The following is a 15,138-nucleotide window of genomic DNA, read 5'->3' as shown; positions in this document are numbered from 1 at the left end:
ATTTATGCCTTCCCCCACGATTCAGTTGTTGTCCAGGTTGGTCTCGGAACCGAAGTTGGTGATTCTGGTGGCCCCGGACTGGCCGCGCCGATCTTTGTAAGAGGATATCATGCAACTGGTGGTCGAGCCTCCCTGTCGGCTCCCATTACGAGACGATCTCCTGTCTCAGGGACCGATATTCCATCCTGCTTTACAGTCGCTAGCTTTAACGGCGTAGCTGTTGAAAGCCAGGTCCTGAGAGATCGAGGTCTCTCTGCAGCGGTCATTCCTACCCTACTTAAGGCTAGGAAGGCTTTGTCCGGTAAGATCTTTTACCGTACCTGGAAGGCTTATTTTGCCTGGTGTAAGTCAAGGGGCTTCCATCCTCGCTCCTTTTCGGTGGTGAGGGTGCTAGCCTTCCTGCAAACTGGTGTGGACCAGCGTCTTGCGCTGACCACGATTAAAGGTCAGTTGTCGGCTCTGGCCATTCTTTTCCAACGCCCTTTGGCATCGAACTCTTTGATACGCACCTTTATTCAAGGGGTGCGTCATTTGGCTCCTCCTAGGAGGGCATCTTTGCCTCCTTGGGACCTGAACTTGGTCCTGTCCGTTTTGCAACGTCCTCCCTTTGAAAACATCAGGGAGATTCCTCTGCCTGTGCTGTCACGAAAGGTTGCCTTTCTGGTGGCAATCACATCTGCTCGCAGAGTGTCGGAGTTGGCGGCCCTGTCATGCCGCTCCCCCTACCTGGCGGTTCATAGGGATAAGGTGGTCTTGCGACCTAACCAATCTTTCCTTCCTAAGGTGGTTTCGGATTTTCACCTTAACGAAGATATTGTCCTGCCTTCGCTGTGTGCAAATCCTAAGCATCCTAAGGAGTTCGCTCTGCACTCCTTGGATGTGGTCCGGGCGATCAGGGTGTACCTGTCGTCTACTGAATCGTTCAGAAAGTCGGATTCTCTCTTCGTCCTTCCCGAGGGCCCTCGGAAGGGTATGGCCGCGTCTGCGGCGACCATTTCAAAATGGATCAGACAGACGATTGTACAGGCCTATTCTATTAGGGAACAGGTTCCGCCATTCCCTGTCAAGGCGCACTCTACCAGGGCGGTGAGTGCGTCCTGGGCTTTCCGGCATCAGGCTTCAGTGGCCCCAGTGTGCAAGGCTGCGACTTAGTCGTCCGTGCACACCTTCTCAAAATTCTAAACTTGATGTTTTGGCATCAGCAGATGCCTCCTTTGGCCGCAAAGTTCTGTGTGCGGCAGTGCCTTGATGGGGTCAGGCCATTGCCTGTCCCTTTTCTGTTGGGGGTTGGTTTTTTCTCCCCCTCTGGTTATTTGTTTCCTGGGTTGTTTGCTCCTGTTGAGCTTTTTGTACCCAGAGTTTTTTGCCTTTTCTGCTCAGATAAGGTTCCTTTCTCTCAAACATTCCCTGTGATACCCCGTAGCAACAATTCACTGAAGGAGGAAATCACCACTATAAAACCCTATAAAATATTACCAATCCCAGGGGATGTGGCAAGGGTTGATATCTCTCACAGGCCCTGACCCTTGGGCTGGACCTACAAGTGTATAAGTTATTTCTCTGTCCAAGCCCCAAGTCCACTGCTCCAGCTGCGTCTTCCCAGTCAAATCTGCAGACCGTCTTCTCCTCCCATCTCTCCAGTCAAGCTTCTTTCATCAGGTACCAGTCCAGCTTCTCATCCAGCCTCAGCAAGTCTCAGTCAAGCTCTCCATCTAGTGATTCATTTTTGTTGAGCGCCATACCTTTATCATTTTTGCAGATATATGTTCTATATACATTTTTCCTAGACTGATTTCATTAAGGTGACAAAATAATGGCTACAGAAGTCAGGTCAAAACTGCCACATATGACTTACAGCTAGGGATGAGCTCGGGTTTGGGCATTTTAGGTTTATGATGTCACAAGCATGCTCTCCTCTTTGTGGATGTACAGCTGTGGGGTGGGGTTGGGTCGGGAATGCCCTGGCCACAGCTGATTGGGTGGAAGTGACAGCTTCCTTCCGGATTCGGGTTGAACAAAACTGAAGCTCATCCCTACTTACAACAAGGAAGTCTGTCTTGCATACAAAAAAACAACATTCTTAACAGGCATAGAATGATAAAACAGGTTTAAACATGCAACTGAAATATAAAAAAGCTGAATTTTCTGTACAGTATACATTTGCCACACATTTGTACCAAGCCAAAAATGAGGAAAACCTTACCTGGAGGATATCCCAGCCCTCCTGACTGAAACAAATAGTAGTAAAGACTCAAACTGTGTATCTTTGAAAACAACAAGCCAATTACAATTCCTATAGTTTTGTCCCATCTAATGTACAGCAACATAAAAAACAGATTTTGCCTGTTTTTTGCTTAAAACGTCTCACATGTACGTAGCAAACTCTGCAACATAGGAAAACGAGGCTCTACTGCGACCTCTATTTGTATTTTACATTTGACAAGCGGGTTTTAATTAGGTCCCCACTGCTTACTGTCAGATTTATTTCTCTTTCGTTCAATGACGGTCACAACTCCTGATTTTCTTGACCACTGCGTTATACTGCCCCCTACAGGAGTAGGACACTAGGCAGAAAAATAACTTGACTACTCCTATGGGCAGTCCCAGGAGGTATACTCCCCCTCTCTTCTATAGGTACTCAGTTTTTTTTTTCTGCCTAGTCAGTAGTGAGGACCTAGTTCCTTGCTGGGATCTCTGGTTGTGGCAATTCTTTCCCTTTTAGATAGATTTTTTTTCTAGATCCAGTGGCTACCCCAGTCTGGCCAGCGAGCGTGCACAGACCTCAGCTCCTTGCTAGGTTAGCCGCCACAAAGCCCCACCGGACGCTGGCTGGCCTGCGAGTGAAACACCTTGCAAGGTTGCATATGACCGGGTCTTGGCTTTCGTCACAGCGTTCCTCCATGCTTAAAGCAACCCTCCCCATTTCGATGGTGAGAAGGTTCTGTCTGGAGTGGTTCCCGGGGTCTGGTGAGTAGTTGTCCGCACCCTCTCGCCCTGGAGGGTAGTGGGGTGGACGTGAGCCCCTCCCAGGGACAGTTGGACCCTCGGGTTCCCCTTCTTCCCGTTAGGCACCCCCCTCCTCTATATCTGGTGGTCCCTGTGGGTCATCTAGCCCCCCTCCCCTTTTACATGGGGTAGTGTGGCTGTCTAGCCTACCTTCTGGGGTTGGGGCAGGGTGCTGTACTGGTGATGGGGGCGGGGGGTGCGCCGTCGGCAACAGGGCGATTGGCTGCGGGGGGGGGGGTTTACCTGGTGGGGGCTTACCTGGTGGGGGCTCCTGCCCAGTTTCCCCCTTTCCTTCCGTGCCTTGCCTTGGACCTCATGGGAGCCGCCATTTTGTTGTGGCCCGGATATTCTATAAACGGCGGTCATGTTTGTGGAGTTCATCGGCCATTTTGCGTTGGTCCAGCCTTGCAAATAGCGGAGGCCATGGCAGTGGAGCCTTCTGGGTGGCGATTTTGGCTTTGGGAGCCCCTCCTTATCCCCCTGTTGCTGACTCCTGGATCTCTATCCTTCTGGATGCTGCACGCTGAGCACATTGCATCCTGGTGCTACCGGTGCCTGCCTGGTGGGATGGTGAGTCCGGTGGGGGCATTCCTCTCTCTGCTGCAGGATTGTGGGGTGCTCTGTTGCTGGCAACTGGGGGGTGTTACCAGCATGGTGGGGGTGCCCCTTAGCAGTGTTTTTTGCACAATTTTGGGGTCCCCTTATTCCTCATGGAGTCTTTGAGCATATTTTTCCACCTGACCCCCTCTCATAGGCATTGATGCACTGACAGCGGTCCTGGAGTCCTCTATGTCTGGGGTGGAGGTGGCTTTTGGGCGGCGGGCTAGTAAAAAGCACCCCCCCCGCCTTCCACTTCCTCATCTGTCTCCTCGGTTCCTGAATCTAAATCGGCTGCCGCAGACGTGGCCCACCCTGAAGGGTCTGCGGCCACGCGCCCTGATTTCTTAGATAGCGAGAATGATTCCTCCACACATGTAGCTGCGCACGAAAAGGTGGCGGATCCCCCGTTTTCCAGGTTGAATAAGGTAACCATGATTCCAGTTGAAGAGTCTCTGGCCTTTAAGGATCCGGCTGACAGGAAGGCGGAGGCTGCGGCCCACAGTATGTTCACTGTTGCGGATTCAGAATTTAAGGCCGGTGTTCACCATTGCCCTGGTGTCACAAACTCTGACCGAGTGGGTAACTTTTACGCCGTAACCTGGAGGATGAGCAGACCCATGGACAAGGCTCCTTCAGCATGAAGGTGCGCCCTCACCCGTGCCTGGGGTGGGGGGGGGGGGGACATCTTCGCTGGTTCCTGGACCCGTGGATTTCCCTGGTGCAAGACAAATGGGTCTACAAAGAGGTATGGTCCGGCTACAATATCGAGTTTCGTTCTTTCCCTCCGGAAAGTGTATTTTCTTCCAATGTGCCTCTGTCCCTGAACCGACTACAGGCTCTCTTTGGGGCGGTGCAAGACATGTTACTTCAGTGGGTGATTGTCCTGGTTCTGACCTCAGAACACTTGCAGGGGTTTTATTCTAACCTGTTCACGGTCCCAAGGAAAAAGGGCAAGGTGTGTCCAATTCTGGACCTCAAGGCACTGAACTGCTTTGTGCGGGTACAGAAGTTCAGAATAGAGTCCATTCGCACGGTGGTGGCATCTCTGCATCAGGTGGATTTTCTTGCCCATATCGACATCAAGGACGCTTACTTACACATTCCAATATGTGTCTGTCACCAGCGCTTCCTCCGCTTTGCCATGGGAGAGGAACATTTTCAGTTTGTGGCGTTACTTTTTGGTTTTGCCTCCACTCCTCCAAGGATCGCAGTACTGGGCTACGTGGACGACCTTCTCCTGTGAGTGGAGTCTCCTACTGCGCTGGTGGACAATGTGGAAATCACATTACGGACGCTGAAGGAGTTTGGCTGGCTTCTGAATTATCAGAAGTCCGCTCTGGTTCATTCTACAAAGTTGGGTTATCTGGGTCTGACTGGAGTCTGCTCTAGCCAGAGTGTTGCTTCCTCTGGACAAACTCATCATCAAACCATCAAACTTCATCTCCTGCTGTCCAGCAGGTGGTCTTCCCTCCGGACTTGCATGCGGGTGCTGGGCCTGATGGTTTCTACCTTTTGAGGTGGTCCCATTTGCACAGTTCCATAGGAGGCCCCAGCAAAGGGACAAGTGTCCAAAGTCTCTGGACAATCAGATTCAGCTAAGCCGGAAACAAAAGGGTCTCGGACCTAATGGCTTTGTTCTCTGGCTCTTCGACAGGGCAAATCCTGTCTCCCCTTGCATTGTACAGTGGTCACCATGGATGCCATTCTATCCGGGTGGGGGGGTGTCAATCAGCAGGGGGGCACAAGAAGTGTTTTGGCAGCTAGGGAGGTAGCGTGAATTCTACGGTGGGCAGAACGATTCGTTCCGGCCCTCTCCGCTGTACACATTCCAGGGGTGAAAAACTTGCAGGCGTTGGACCAAGGGGAGAGTGGTCCATCATCTGGAAGTGTTTTATTAGTTGTGTCTCCGGTGGGATCCCGGCTCAACAAAGGTGCAGAGGTTTGTGGCATGGTCACAGGATCCTCTGGCGGACGCCAGAGACGTGCTGGTGGCCCCATGGGGCCAGTATTGTCTAATTTACACCTTCCCTCCTCTCAAGCTTCTGCCGAGACTCTTGCGCATAATCGAGGCACAAAGAATTCCGGTCATTTTAGTGGCTCCAGATTGGCCTCGCCAGTCTTGGTAACCCAACCTGGTGCGGCTGGTTGCTGACGTCCCTTGGATACTACCTCTCAGGGAGGATCTGCTTTCCCAAGGGCCAATCTTCCATCCTGCTTTACAGTCACTGGCTTTGATGGCTTGGGTTTAAAAGCTAGGTGCTGAAGGATAGAGGTTTGTCAGGGTCAGTGATTCCGGCACTGTTGTAAGCTAGGAAGTCTACCTCTAGGAAGATCTACCACCGTACATGGAAAGCGTACATTTCGTGGTGTGAGTCACTTTGGGGTTCATTCTCGTTCTCTCTCTCTGTGGCTCGGGTCTTGGCCTTCCTTCAACGTTGGGTTGAGCATAAATTGGCTTTGGGTACCATCAAGGGCCAGGTGTCGGTCTTTTTTTAACGACCCTTGGCCACGCACTCCCTGGTGCGCCCCTCTATTCAGGGGGTTCGATAGTTGACTCCTCCAGTGCGGTCTCTGCTGCCGCCTTGGGATCTCAACTTGGTGCTTTCAGCCCTCCATAAGCTTCCCTTTGCTACTTTAAAGGCTACCTACTGGAACAATGTAAGCAGGGGAATCTCCCGAATAGTTTCAAACACCTCTGCGCGCAAAGTGTCAGAAATGGCAGCGTTAGCTTGGCGCCCTCCTTACTTGGTGGTCCACAAAGATAAGGTGGTTCTTTGCCCCTGTCCATCGTTCCTTTCAAAATTTGTCTTTGATTTCCAGTCCCAGGCCGAAACATCCTAGGGAAATTAAGTTTCATGCCCTGGATGTGGTTTGGGCTATTCGGGTGTACCTGGCAGCTAGAGTCTTTTAGGAAGTCAGACTCACTATTTGTGCTTACTGATGGGCCTCAAAGGACTGTCTGCTTCTTCTGCGACCATTTCCAGATGGATTAGACAGATGGTGACTCAGGCCTCATCAATCAAGGGTCAAGTTCCTCCTTTCCCTGTCAAGGCACACTCTACTCGGGGGCTCAGTGCTTCCTGGCCCTTCCGTCATCAGGCGAGTGACGCAGGTTTGCAAGGCGGCCACCTGGTTGTTAGTGCACACTTTCACAAAATTTTATAAGGCGGATGTGGTGTTCTTTTGTCTGCAAGGTTTTGCAGGCTGCTGTTTAGAGGACCTTTTCCCTCTTTGGGGGTGTATTTTTTTCAGGTGGGGCTCCAGTTGTTTTTTGGTTGAGCTCCGGTTACCTGGTTGGCTACGGTTTAGCCTTGGGAATTTTTTCTTGCGTTTCCTACCCCTGTTTTTTTGACACTGCTTTGGGACATCCCAATGGTCAAGAAGATCAGGAGCTGTGTCCATCAATGAATGAAAGTGAAAATGGGATTTTTGATTTACCGTAAAATCCATTTCTCTGATGTTCATTGACGGACACAGCACCCACCCCTCTGTGGAGTTTTTATGCTCTTGTAATGAACTTCCTCTCCTGTGTTGACTATTCCCATTAGTTATAGATTAAGGAGCTACTTTTCTTTTTTGGTTGATTTAGGCAGCTGGAGATGTTACCACACACACAGTTTGGACTGGGTATTTATGTATGTATGTATGTGTATATATATATATATATATATATATATATATATATATATATATATATATATACACACAAAGTTTATTTAGTTTAATTCCATAGCAATGCATGAGCAATATGGATTACATTTCTATTACCAAAGGAAGTAACATAAATTTCAAAAAAATGATTGAAGATGATTTATAAAAACTGCAGAAAACAATATATGGAAATTGGTGACATTATCAACATAGTTAAACAGGCAAACATTAGATCAAACTGTGCCTAAATATTAAGGATATATACTTGAAAATTCGACATAAAACTGGCATGGCGTATTCATTCTAATACTTTAATAAAAAATACAGATGAGTTACAGTGAAAAGGTAAATATATCCCTACATTTACCACCATTTCAAATCCATAAAATTAGAATTCGGTGTTTCAGAGAAGGTGTCAGTGATTATAATAACCTTCTAATCTTCACTTCTCCTAAGGGAGTATGCAGGTGGAACCTGCCTTATTTAAACCTCAGATCTCTAGACCTAATGTGTATGGCGTCATCATGGCAAGATCAATAGAGCGCTCTAGGGCCCTCAGAAAAAAAGTTGAGGACGAGTAAGCTTTAAAAGAAATTTACAAAGGTTGTCAAACTATTTGAAATAATTATTCCATTGTAAGAAAAAAAATAGTCTACAAGGGCTATAAATTTTTAAATAAGTGCTAATTTGTGTAGGAAACTTAACCCAAGAGATGACTGACAGGTGCTAAAACAAAAATGTCCCAATAAACCCTAAAATGTCATTGTAGTACCTCTAGCAATACCTGGGATGAAAGTACATGCATTTACAATGAGAAAGGGACTGTACCAATTTAACCTACATCAGAGTTGTGGCAAGAAAAAGCCTTTGCTGTCCAAAAAGAACACTAGAGTGTGACTAATATTTGCCATTAAACATATTGGCAAAGACTAGGTCTTCTGGAACACTGTGCTATGGACTGATGAAACTGGCAGGGCGAGTTGTGTGGCCACAGTGGCAGTAGGTATGTTCGGGGCAAAGTGACGATAGGAAAAAGAACATCATACCAACTGTGAAATGTATTGGAAATGTTATGGTTTGAGGTTGCTTTACTGCCTTAGGTCTGGTTCATGCCTATGCGTTTACAACAGTTAATTTAACATGGTTTCCTATGGGACATGGTCACATATTTTTAAATGCAAAACGGTTCTTTTTTTGGTTCAATAGACTTCAATGAAGAAGCTGCAGAAAAGCATGTAGTGTGTTTCTGCCGCGATTCGCGTTTTTTAATCTGCCTAACAAATTTGTAAAAAAAACAAAAACAAATGCAAATTGTGGCACAATTGCATGCGCAAAAACGCACAGCAAAAAGTACTGTGGAAACCATCAAAAGCAAACTGCATATGTGTGAACCGAACGTCATCATGTCTGTGATGCTTTTACACAGACAAGTACAACCAGACCGGTCTTCCATTCGTTGACAACCAGCTATTGTGAAGGAGTGTGGATGTGGCAGCTCCCGGATCAGCTTGGTGCTTCCAACAAACCTATCGGGAAGGGGTGAGATCGTTGCAAACCGCGTTCAGCTGTACATTTACCTGTCTCTCACCCTTGCATAGTATCTCTTACCTCTTCATACTTGCACCTGCCCATCCCCGCAATCATCCACTACTCACCTGCTCTAGGTTATCCCGTGTGCTGCTTCACACTGAGCAGAAGATTTACATTGCCCACACAGTATGGAACTTTGCTATTTGTCTGAGGGTTTGAATTATCTCCATGCAGCCTGTAAGGGGTTGGAGCAGCTATTCATTCCAATCACCTATCTGATTACACTACTAAAGGCCTGTACACACTTGACGAAAATCAGACGAAATATCCTCCAATTTTTCTCTCTCATGCTCAGCGGTCATAACCGTTTTTAGTTGACAGTGCATAAATGTTCACAAAATTTCTCGTCCCGATTTTTTCTTTTTGGGACATTTGTTTCTAGACTTCTGGGTCGTCAGCAACTTCAGATCATGCGCGGTCTTTCGTATCCGATTTTTCGCTGACCTACTGCATACACATTAAACGAACATTGGTCGTCTGGGGACGGATGATAAAAATTTTGGTGTTTGTCCCTCCGTTTTTTTTATTCGTTAAAAATTTCGGTATCGGCTGCTGAAAGTTGTGTACACACTAGCCGAAAATCGTACGATTTTACCTCGGATGGGAATTTTCGGCAGATTTTCTACTAGTGTGTCCCCTACTTTAGTGTGTCTGGCCTCAGTTTTATTTGATTGACTTTCCCCTGCTAACGCAAGCAGATTTGCTGCAGTGGACTGTTAGGCTATTTTCTGTTTCCAAGTACCGAAGAGACCTCAAGTACTACTTATTATGATAACTCAGTTGTAGGTGTATGGATAGAAGTGTCTGTGGTGACAATATTGTCCTTTTTTAATCATGGTTATGGTGGAGGTGGTTTTTCTGAATAATTGTGTATTTCAATAAAATGTATTTTGTATTTTCAAAACGTTTTTCTTTTTTCCTCTGTGATGAAACTCTTACCCCCGTTCACACTGGGGCGAAGCTACTTCGCACCGCGACCTCCGAGGTCGCGGTGCGAGCAGCGCGCCGCGACCTCGGAGCGGCCGCCACGGACTTCATAACATTGAAGTCTATGGCGGTCGCCTCAAAGAAGCTCCGGACCCTTTTTCTGAGTCGGAGCGACTTGTGTCGCTCCTATCAGAACGGGTCCGCAGCTTCCCTATGGGAGGCGACCTGTGAGGCGACCAGGTCGCCTCACAGGTCGCCCCAGTGTGAACGGGGGCTTAAGCACTCCTTTCTCTTTAATTTTATGTATTAAATTTCCATCACTAGGTCTATATATCGAGGTGTAGGTTGAACCTTTTTAGCACTTTCTTTAAATATATATACAGTAGCTCACAAAAGTGAGTACACTCCTCACATTTTTGTAAATATTTTATTATACCTTTTTCATGTGACAACACTGAAGAAATGACACTTTGCTACAATGTAAAGTAGTGAGTGTACAGCTTGTATAACAGTGTAAACATGCTGTCCCCTCAAAACAACTCAACACACAGCCATTAATGTCTAAACCTCTTGCAACAAAAGTGAGTACACCTCTAAGTGGAAATGTCAAAATTGGGCCCAAAGTGTCAATATTTTGTGTGGCCACCATTATTTTCCAGCACTGCCTTAACCCTCTTGGGCATGGAGTTCACAAGAGCTTCACAGGTTGCAACTGGAGTCCTCTTCCATTCCTCCATGACGAGCTGGTGCATGCGAGACCTTGCGCTCTTCCACCTTCTGTTTGAGGATGCCCCACAGCTGCTCAATAGGGTTTAGGTCTGAAGACATGCTTGGCCAGTCCATCATCTTTACCCTCAGCTTCTTTAGCAAGGCAGTGGTTGTCTTGGAGGTGTTTTTGGGGTCTTTATGTTGGAATACTGCTGCGCCCCATTCTCTGATCATGCTCTGCTTCAGTATGTCCCAGTACATGTTGGCATTCATGGTTCCTCAATGAACTGTAGCTCCCCAGTGCCATTAGCACTCATGCAGCCCCAGACCATGAAACTCCCACCACCATGCTTGACTGTAGGCAAGACACACTTTTCTTTGTACTCCTCACCTGGTTGCTGCCACGCACGCTTGACACCATCTGAACCAAATAAGTTTCTTGGTCTCATCAGACCACAGGACATGGTTCCAGTAATCCATATCCTTAGTCTGCTTGTCTTCAGCAAACTGTTTGCAGGCTTTCTTGTGCATCATCTTTAGAAGAGGCTACCTCCTGGGATGACAACTATGCAGACCAATTTGATGCAGTGTGCGGCGTATGGTCTGAGCTCTGACCCCCACCCCCCCTTTAAACTCTGCAGCAATGCTGGCAGCACTCATACCCCTATTTTTCAAAGACAACCTCTGGATGTGACACTGAGCACGTGCACTCAACATCTTTGGTCGACCATGGCAAGGCCTGTTCTGAGTGGAACCTGTCCTGTTAAACCGCTGTATGGTGTTGGCCACCATGCTGCAGCTCAGTTTCAAGATAGAACATAGAAACATAGAATGTGTCGGCAGATAAGAACCATTTGGCCCATTTAGTCTGCCCAATATATCTGAATCCTATGAATAGTCCCTGGCCCTATCTTATATGAAGGATAGCCTTATGCCTATCCCATGCATGCTTAAACTCCTTCACTGTATTTGCAGCTACCACTTCTGCAGGAAGGTTATTCCATGCATCCACTACTCTCTCAGTAAAGTAATACTTCCTCATATTACTTTTAAACCTTTGCCCCTCTAATTTAAAACTCTGTCCTCTTGTGGTAGTTTTTTGGATCTTCATAGAGTTCTTTTCCATGTGGTGCCATATTGAACTTCCAGTGACCAGTATGAGAGAGGGGGAGCGATATTACCAAATTTAACACCCCTGCTGCCCATTCACACTGGAGACCTTGTAACCCTAACGAGTCACATGACATCAGGGAGAGAAAATGGCTAATTGGGCCCAATTTGGACATTTTCACTTAGGGGTGTACTCACTTTTGTTGCCAGTGGTTTAGACATTAAGGGTTGTGTGTTGAGTTTTTTTGCGGGGACAGCAAATTTACACTGTTATACAAGCTGTACACTCACTTTACTTTGTAGCAAAGTGTAATTTCTTCAGTGTTGTCACATGAAAAGATATAATAAAATATTTGCAAAAAATGTGAGGGGTGTACTCACTTTTGTGAAATACTGTATAAATATATGTGAACCAAGCCTTAGGGCCTGGCCAGTTTGCAGTTGTCTATGAATGCTGCATCATATTAAAGTGTGTTTTGAAGAGTCACCTGTCTAAAAATGTTTTTTTTTTTTTTTCTTTCAACACAATCTCTAATTCACGCTACCCAACCCATGGAGGAATGGCTCAAAAACTGAGGAATATGGACTGGTTTAGTCAAAGCCCTGAATGACATCCCATTAACATGCTGTGGGGAAGGGGTTTAAAAGAGGCAGTTTATACAAGGAAACCCACAAACATTTTGCAGCTAAATGGATTTTGCATGCAATAGTAAAATCGATAAATGAATAAATGTTGGAGACTAGTGGGCAAATTTGCAAAACAGCTGCAAGAAATAATTTCTGCAAAAGGGGCCAATATCAACTTCTGAGGCCAAGTGTTCACTTACTTTATCCACAGTACACAATTACATATGTTGATATTTTTGATGAATAAATAAAAAATGCTAATTGCCCTTGTATTTTTATTTCAGTATATCACCTTTAGGCACTGTTTGTTCACATATGTTGAAAAAAGTAAACATTTCCAATGGAGAGTAACTTGTTTTTTCAGATGGTTTTATAGAATGATTTCCATCGATTACCCCTGGTTCCTCCCACTGGATGGGACTGGGTAATTAAACATCCATTACAAAGGGCCTCACCCACAGTTAAGAGAACAAAGCATGGGAGGCAATGGAAACTCACGACTGCAGCTGTGCCATATAATAACGGTAGATGATATAGCTCACCAACCACCCATGCCTGAAATATCTGTTGCTGCTGGATTAAGCCTTCCAACGCAATCTTTTATCAGTACAATATATAATACAAATATATAAATAAATACACTGTGTTCACTAGAATATGTAATCAGAGCAGCAAAAGTGTGTACTGAAACGTGTACCTATAAATCGAATACAATCCATATGAAAGTCTAAGGCCTCCCAAAATGAGCATACACTACATTCCCTGTGTATATGACTAAATAAAATGAAGGTATGATTCCAGGATAAGTATCTTCCTTCGTACCTGTGTGATTTCATTTGTACGTGCAGCAAGTGTACCTTTATCAATGTGTCTATTGACTATTATTATCCCATGTTATTAGTCCATTAGTGTTATTGGACTATAGTAACAGACTAATAAAAAAAATATAGCTCTGTCCTATGTACATGTGTCCGATATTCTCAGTAGGGATCTGCCTTGATGAAGAAGGTGGGAAGGCATCTCTGGACAGAAGGCACATTTGGTGTGACTAGAGGATGATTATTCTGCTGGCACACGAGTCTTTTCGGTGAGAACAGAGTCAAAGGCTGTGGAAAGAATCTTACAGATGGCCTGTGCGTGTTCCTGTATAGTGAAAATAATGGACCAGATTAGTGTCATTAACATGCACTCCTACACTTACGGCATACTAAACAGATCTGACAATCTAAAGGACACAAATATACCGTAAAAGAGAACTCCACCTCTTTGTATAATTTTCTTTTCTTTTTCGTTCACCACTTTACCTATTTTGCTGTGGTATCCTAAATAAACCTACCTCTACAGGGTGGTGGCAGATCGCAGCAGCCAATGCTGGAGAGGTAGAGACATACCCAAAAAGACTTGCAGCTGTAATTGCAGTGAAAGGTGGTTCTGCAAAGTATTGACTCAGGGGGGCTGAATACAAATGCACGCCACACTTATCAGGAATTTATTTGGAAAACATTTTATCATTTTCCTTCCACTTCAAAATTATGTGCCACTTTGTGTTGGTCTATCACATAAAATCCCAGTAAAATACATTTACGTTTTTGGTTGTAACATGACAAAATGTGGAACATTTCAAGGGGTATGAATACTTTTTCAAGGCACTGTACATATATGCTACATAAGGCACTGACAATATGCTAGCAAAACACAACAGCAGAAATCAGAAAGGTGATTAACATCCAAGACCTATATCTACCACAAGTTTGTTTCCAAATTCTAAAAATGAAAAGATTTACAGGGAGGGGGGAAGAAAGAAGGAGGAGGGGAATAATGGACCAGTAATAGCACTCCAGCATCTAGCCAGTTATGCAGAAGTATAGGGAAATCCAGGACTGCTCAGTGAGTGTCAAAACCAGGGGAACAGAAAAGCTTCTCATATGCAAATGAACAAGAAAAAATGGTCCATAGATACCTTTGGGGTTGATTTAATAAAGCTGTAGAGAGCAAAAGCTGGTGCAGTTGTGCATGGTAGCCAATCAGCTTCTAACTTCAGCTTGGTTAATTCAGCTTCGACAATAAAAGCTGATTGGTTTCTGTGCACAACTGCACTAGATTTTGTACTTTCCAGTTTTAGTAAACAAACCCCCATGTGTCACAAAACTCTTTGCGATATAAAGAATGGAGGCCATTTGGACTTTTTTTTTTTTTTATTACAGGCACTATGGTTATCTTTAATCTTGGGGAACGATTTAGGTGAAAAGGAAGCACTATAGAACTGTGATTAACTGGACTGTGTTCACAGAGTGGTGTGGTGATTTGTGTGGCTACTCCTACCACTCAAAAGCGCTTCAGACTTTATTTGTAGAATTACTTACGAGAGTGCTGCACTGATACACCCACAGGCTATACTGCTCCTCGCTTACATCTTTGGTCTTCAGAGCTAACAAGCTCTTTCCTGCCACCAGTCCATCGTCATAGCACACCATAGACACAATGAGATAGAGGGGGTGCCTGTGTAACACATCCTAAAAATGGGCAATATAACAAAAAACACATGATACACCTCCAGACATTAATGGGGAAATACAGCTGCTGTAGGGGGGAAAATGGAGGCGTTGCCTGTGACAACCAATGAGATAGTAGTTATTTTCTAAACTGCACAAGAAAAGTTCTGCTTTAATTTTTTTAATCAGTTGCCAATTGGATTTGACAGTTCCAGTGCTGGTTGCTGCGTCAGGTACTCTTCAGTCAAACCTTAGAAGATTTTCAGGAGACACAGCATTGGAACATTATGGACTAGGACTGGTGATGGCGAACCTTGGCACCCCAGATGTTTTGGAACTACGTTTCCCATGATGCTCAACTACACTGCAGAATACATGAGCATCATGGGAAATGTAGTGCCAAAACATCTGGGGTGCCAAGGTTCGC

General features: G+C 45.6%; 1 protein-coding gene across 2 annotated transcripts in view; it reads right to left on the bottom strand.

The window, feature by feature from the left end:
• Positions 1 to 12,962: 12,962 nt before the first annotated feature.
• Positions 12,963 to 15,138, bottom strand: part of ITGB1BP1 (integrin subunit beta 1 binding protein 1) — a 28,491-nt gene continuing 26,315 nt past the window's right edge. For both annotated transcript variants that reach the window (XM_082249964.1, XM_082249965.1), the window contains 2 exons: positions 14,583 to 14,732; positions 12,963 to 13,362 (listed from right to left, as the gene is read on the bottom strand). In XM_082249964.1, the coding sequence (XP_082106090.1) occupies positions 13,279 to 13,362; positions 14,583 to 14,732 (234 nt within the window). In that variant the 3' untranslated portion in view covers positions 12,963 to 13,278. The remainder of the gene's footprint in view (positions 13,363 to 14,582; positions 14,733 to 15,138) is intronic.

Source organism: Pelophylax lessonae (genome assembly GCF_965119305.1).
Source record: "Pelophylax lessonae genome assembly, chromosome: 3".
NCBI classification, from domain to species: Eukaryota; Metazoa; Chordata; class Amphibia; order Anura; family Ranidae; genus Pelophylax; species Pelophylax lessonae.
This window is presented reverse-complemented; position numbering and strand designations above follow the sequence as displayed.